This window comes from Erigeron canadensis, chromosome 2 (assembly GCF_010389155.1).
Source record: "Erigeron canadensis isolate Cc75 chromosome 2, C_canadensis_v1, whole genome shotgun sequence".
NCBI classification, from domain to species: domain Eukaryota; kingdom Viridiplantae; phylum Streptophyta; class Magnoliopsida; order Asterales; family Asteraceae; genus Erigeron; species Erigeron canadensis.
Window position 1 is genome coordinate 8,376,515 of NC_057762.1, and position 6,832 is coordinate 8,383,346.

Below are 6,832 nucleotides of genomic sequence, written 5' to 3' on the forward strand. Positions count from 1 at the left end.
ATTGCAAATCGGTACTAAAATCAGCCACAAAAGTCTACTAAGGCATGTGACTTTATGGCAGTCCTAGGTTCATAGATTAAATTAAAAGCGCTTAATTTAACAGACCACTTAGCCATCTTACCGGATACTTCGGGCTTTCTTAGGACACATTTTATAGGGTAATTAGTCCTAACATGTATAGCATGTGTTTCAAAGTAATGCCTAAGCTTAGTGGATGCCATTACCAATGTAAGTATAAGTTTTTTGAGATGAGAGTACCTGGTTTCAGCATCAATTAAACTTTTTCGTACGTAATAAATAGGATTTTGCTGACCTTCTGTTTCCTTTACCAGTACTGCACTGACTGAAGTTGAAGATACTACCATATAAAGATATAAAGGCTATCCAACTTCAGGCTTGACCAATAGTGGAGGAGTGGAAAGATATTTCTTCAATTCCTGGAAGGCTTCTTCCTGTTTTTCTCCCCACTCGAACCTTTTGTTTTTCCTTAGAATATCATAAAATTCTTTGCATCTGTCTAAAGATCTTGAAATGAATCTATTCAACGCTGCCAATCTTCCCGTCAATCTTTGAACATCCTTGGCATTCGAAGGAGACTTCAAATTCAGAATGGCTTTGATCTACTCTGGACTTGCTTCGATTCCTTTCTTGGTGACCATATATCCTAGAAACTTTTCAGCACCAACTCCAAAGTTGCACTTTGTAGGGTTTAGCTTCATATTATATTTGTCTAGGATGTCGAAGGCCACTTCAAGATCTTTCAAGTGATCTTCAGCTTTCTTTGACTTGACCACCATATCGTCTATGTATACTTCCATTGTATCCCCCAATTGGTCTTTGAACATCATATTGACCAACCTTTGATATGTTGCACCTGTATTTTTAAGACCAAAAGGCATTGCAATATAACAATAAATACCTGTTGGCGTCATAAAGGTTGTGGCTTCCTGATCTTCAGGTTCCATTTGTATTTGTTGAAACCCTGAAGAAGCGTCCATAAATGTGAGCATTTCATGTCCAGAAGTAGCATCGCCCATTGCATCTATGTGAGGCAGAGGAAATGGATCTTTCGGTAAAATCTACACAAACTCTCCATTTCCCATTCTTTTTCTGCACTACAACTACGTTGGCTAGCCATTCAGGAAATTTTACTTCCCTGATCATCTTTGCTTTTAGGAGTCTTTCCACGTCTTCTTGAATAATGGCATTTCTCTCAGGAGCAAACTTTCTTCTTTTCTGTTGGATAGGCTTGAAACTTTTGTCAATTCCAAGCTTGTGAGTGATCACATCCTTTGATATCCCTGTCATATCTTCTTGTTTCCAACCAAAAGTCTTCATTCTTTTCTTTAGAAAGTCAGTAAATTTGACTTCTAATTCTTTTGAGATTTTTGCCTCTAACAATACTTTAATATTAGGATCTTCTAGTATTAAAACAACTTCTTTGACATCTTGCTCTTCTGGTTCACCAACATCGAAGATCCTTTTCTGTAATTGCTATTGGGCAGTAGGCTTTGCTGTTGACTTCATGCTTGATGTATAACATTCCTTTGCCTCTTGTTGATCACCTTTGACAGTAACCACCCCCCAAGGTGTTGAAATCTTAACACATTGGTGGTATGTCGATGGTACCACCCTCATTTCGTGAATCCATGGTCTTCCTAGGATTATATTGCAACCTGGGAGAACATCCACCACACAAAATTTCTGCATGGAGTTCAGTCCTTCAACATATACTGGCAATTTGATCTCTCCTACAGTATATTTGGTTTCTCCACTGAAACCAATTAGTGGAGATATTTTGCCAATAATGTTGTCTTCAGAAATATCCATTCTCCTTAATGTTTCCAATTTGATTATATTCACAGAGCCTCCATTATTTATCAAAATCCTGCGAACATAGTGGTTAGCAATAAAGAGAGTAACGACCAAACCATCATGATGGGGCTCTATAATGTCATCAAAGTCGTCATCTTCAAAGGAGATAGTATCTAAGTCCGAAATAGAAGCCTTCTTCACATTCTTCTCCCTTTTTTCTGCCTTATTTTGCTTTGCAAATCCTTTGGCTGCTGAATAACTGGTTCCACAAACTTCTGACCCACCAGAAATAGTGTTAATTACTTTAGCATTTGCTGGTGGAGAATCCGCTTTTTGGGCAGGTTTCGGCTTGGTGAGATCCATGCCTTCAACGTCTTTAGCCTTCTTTCTTCCCATCAACTCTGTCAAATACCCATTGGATAAGAGTATGCAAATCTCTCTTCTTAGCATTTTGCAATCTTCAGTGATGTGACAAAAGTCTTCATGGTAGGCACACCATTGGCTGGTATCCTTCTTCTTGAAGTAGCCATCATTATTTTTCTTTTGTGTCCATCTGACCTTATCTCCAAGGTTTCTCAAGGCCATTATCAAGCCAGGTATGCCAACAGTGAAGCAATATGTTGATAGCGCAGGGTACTCAACCCCTTCTTCTTCTTCAACAGCACCAAATTGAATCTGAACATGTCTTGTATATGGTTTATGCCTTGGCTTGAAGACTGGAGTCTCAGTCTTGCGATTCGGTCGATCATAAGACAAAGCTTCCAGTTTTGCTGTTGTCAGTTCGTTTTCTTCTAGTCTGGTGAACCTTGCTGCTCTTGCTTTTGCTTCATCCAAGTTTCCGCATGGTGTCATGATGAAATCCTCTTGGAACTTGGATCCCTGATGGAGACCTCTCTGCAAAGCTTGAATAGCAGTTAACATATTTAACTTAGGAATATTAAGAGATTCTTTAGTAAACCTAGTCATAAAATCTCTAAGTGATTCATGTTGTTTTTGAGTAATTTTATATAAGTCGTCAGTTAATTTCTCAAAAGTTCTACTGCATGAAAAATGACTGTAAAATAAATTAGTTAAATCAGCAAAAGAGTTTATGGATCGAGGGGCAAACTCTGCAGCCATTTTTAAGGTTGAGCCAGATAATGTGGAACCAAAGCTTCTGCACAAGCATACTTCCTTCAGGTTGTAGGGAATGGACACAGTCTCCATTTTCTCCAAATATAATGCGATATGTTCCTGTGGATCAGCAGTTCCGTTGTATGGCTTCATGTTTGGCACATGGAATTTCTTTGGAATTTCCACATTCGCAATCCTATCACCATATATATTGATGAGATAAGAAGCAGGATTGACTTTTGGAATTGGATTGCAAAATCCAGGAACACTTGAGATCATTTCCTTAATCATCTGAAATTCTCTTGCGATATATTCATTTGTTCCTTGTTCATGCAATGGGTTAGTATAACCGAATGATCTAGTAAAATTATTCTCATTAGGTAAACCTGATCCTGCATTAGCAGATGTCCCAGCAGCCTGCGTATTTTGTGGGATATTACTCCCAAAATTTCGGGATGCAGTTGGGATCGTTGTGCTGAATGGCGCAAATCCAGGAAGTGCAGATGATACTGGAGTTGCAAACAAATTTCTTGGAGTAATCTGGGGCCCATTTTCTGTGATCCTGGACTCCAAGATTTTAAATTGTGCTTGAGTAAATTCCTGATTTGCTTCAACCGTTTTAGTAAGTTTCTGCAAAATTTCAAACAAGTTAGGTGTTTCTTCAGCACTAGTGTTTTGGTCAAAAATTATCCAAGATAATCAACCTTGAAGACTTAGAAATTATGTAACCAAACTTTCGTTCGTGAGGTTAAGGGCTTGTAAAATTGGTTTAGATTCAAAGATGCGTTTAAAATAAGTATGATAAATCAAGATTATGTCGACTTAAACAAAAGAAGGTAGTCAAAAGATTTCACAAATAACTATATAATCAAATATAAGATAGATTAAGCAAGATAAAGAAAGATAAACGTAAATAAATGCGGAAAATAAAGAGAAAGGAACAAAGAACACCGAGATTTGTTATCGAGGAAAAGCCCTTAATCCTTTATGGATTGTCGGCATAAAAACCCCAGGAGGAAGCAATCGTCCCTGCCTTGTTCTTTTATTAATGGTGTAAATTGGTTACAATGATAGAGCGACTTGATCGATCTTTCTAAGTAAAGAAAAGTGTGTTGGTTGTTTACAAGTATGAGCAGAGAAAATAAGCAAGTAAATATGTGAGTGTGTGTAACGTTGTATATCCTATGATCGATCAGGTCCTCGTTTATATAGAGCAGCCTAGTAACTAATTTTCCAAAATTACAGGGATCTTCCTGGTCTTCATCTGGTGAACGTTGGAGCATATCTTGACTGATATTGTAGCCGTTTAAAGATATTCTCCTCATGCTGAATTCCTCTTGAAGTCCGATTATGATGCTGGACTAAGTCTTCTTTGCATGTTGATCAAATAAGACATGTGTTGAATCTCTTTTGTACCGTTAGAGATATTTCCCTTGTGATTAATATCTATTTACCTGCATAATATTCTCATAGAAACAATACTTGAAGTTTATCGTTAGTAATTCGTCAAGGCGTGTCAAGATCCTGAAGGTCCATGATCTTGAGGTCCCAAGATAATGAAACCTGTAATTTCACCCATAACAACTAGTATCTTTGGCATTCTCTTCAGATCCAATATTAAAGGCATCTGAATAGGCTTGTTCAGAGTCTGATCGTTCCGTTCGCCCTGTTTCAGTGTTTTGAGTTTCTGCTGGAGTTTCGTCAATAATGCGAAATTCATTCGTTTGATCAGCAGGTGCCTTATCCTTGCTTTGATTAGGACGAGTCGTGTTGTCCTTGCTTTTCCAATGGTAACTGATTCCTGAAGCAATACCAGTCATAGAAGAAGAAATAGCAGGAGTAGTTTGCGAAGAGTTAGTTGGTTGGGTCGACATTATCGGAATTAATTTGAGAAAAATAGTTTTTCTGAATTGTAGATCTGGGATTTTAAATAACTGAAAGCACCTTTTGCCCCACGGTGGGCGCCAAATTGTTTTGGTCAAAAATCACCTAAGATAATCAACGTAGAAGACTTAGATTAATTAAGTAACCAAACTTTCGTTCGTGGGGCTGTGTGCTTGTAAAATGTGTTGAGTTGCAAAGATGCGTTGTTAAGAAAGACTTTTGACAATAGATTATGTCGACTAAACAATAAAGAAGGTTAAGATAATCGCAAACTAATGTGAATGATGCAAAATATGTTAAGATAAACAAGATATCAAGCAAGAATCAAATAAGTAATGCGTAAAATAAAGAGTAAAGAGCAATAACACCGATATTTGTTGACGAGGAAAAGCCCTTAATCCTTAGAGGATCGCCGGCATAAAAACCCCGGGAGGAAACAATCGTTCCTGCCTTGTTCTTTATTGATTTGTATTGAAATGATTACAAAGGGTGGAAGTTGGTTGATCAATCTTTCTAAGTGTATAAGAAACGAAGAAAGTAATATGCAGTGTGTGTGAGTACAAGTGAATTATAGCAGATGATAGTAAGTGCCTAGGATCGATCAACCTCCTTCTATTTATAATGCGAGTGCTAAACTAACTATCCGATATTGTAGGGATCTTCCATATCTTCAGTTCTTGAACGTTGGTGTAGATCTTCCCTGGTCAAGTGACCGTTACTGTATTTCTCCTCATGCAGAATTCTACTTGAAGTCCGATTATGTTGGAGGACTAAGTCTTCTTTGCGTGTTAAAGAGATTCTTTACGTGTATGCTTGATTTTGTACCGTCAGAGGTATTTCCCATGTGTGATATTGATTATCATTGATCCTGCATGTTTGACTCAAGAGGAAATAATAATAACAAGTGTAACATTACGCTAGTATATTTTCCGAATGTTCCGCTGTGTCAAGATCCTGAGATGTCAAGATCTTGGGCTTTCAAGATATTGGTACTTGAAATTTCTGGCATAACATATATGTGATGAGAAGACTCACAAATACTTCAAGCCTTTCACTATGAAGAAATTGTATGATGGTACTACATATTATTCCCACTTTATGCATTAAAACCGTTTTTCACAAGAGTTATTGCCATAAAATCGTTTATTCAAGGATCATAATCTAGATCTTGAGTCTTTATTGCTTTAATCTTCGTTGTTTTTATTATATCTTCTTCAAAACGTCTTTTTAAGGTCTTTGTTAGAGGTTTACTAATCAAAACTCTTTTCGTACTATTTTCATTAGCAAAAACCTTTCTTTATATTAAGATCCTAGCCATAATTTGCATTACTTTACATTATCTTCAACAGTTTTCTTAATTACTCAAAGTATTCCTATCTCGAAGATCTTCTTAAAACTCTTTTTAGCCAAAACTCTTAGTTTAATTATTTTTGTTAAGAAAACTTTCTTTTTTTTATTGAAGATCCCTGAACACCAAACCCCACTTACAAATCTTTGGTTCTTGAGTTTTCTAAAATCCTTTCTAAAATTATCTTAGGTAATTTTTGACCGAAACAAAGTTATGTGTAAAAAATAAAATGAAAGACGACAAAGTAAAAATTAATAACTTACGTAATATATGATTGAGCTTTCAAATTGATCAACTTAATAATAATGCCACTTCGATTGATAACTCACTAGTAAGATCTTTGACCTTGAAAGGATCCACCTTATTTTGAGTCCTGCCTCTCACATTTAGGAGGTGGATTATACGGTGTTTTTTCGAGAGGTCTGAGTTCGGTCATAAAAATTCGTGTAATTTAAGAATATATATAGGTAGAGTTATATATCGTTCAAAAGAAAAAAAAAATCATTTAAGCATAAGATCATTTCACATAAAAATATCAAGAGAAATGATATAAAAAATAAAAAAAAAAAGGAGATAATGAATATTCAATATACTACATATGTCAAGATGTTATGATATTACGAAGATAATAAGCTAAAGTTTTATAAACATCAATCATTTTCCTTATAATAT

At 36.1% G+C, this 6,832-nt stretch overlaps 1 protein-coding gene across 1 annotated transcript; it reads right to left on the minus strand.

The window, feature by feature from the left end:
• Window positions 1–1,494: 1,494 nt before the first annotated feature.
• LOC122587644 lies at window positions 1,495–4,388 on the minus strand. The gene is made up of 2 exons (XM_043759815.1): window positions 4,383–4,388; window positions 1,495–3,558 (listed from the first exon to the last, which is right to left on the minus strand). The coding sequence occupies exons 1-2, from the start codon at window positions 4,386–4,388 to the stop codon at window positions 1,495–1,497; spliced, it is 2,070 nt and encodes a 689-aa protein (XP_043615750.1).
• Between the last annotated feature and the right edge of the window lie 2,444 nt (window positions 4,389–6,832).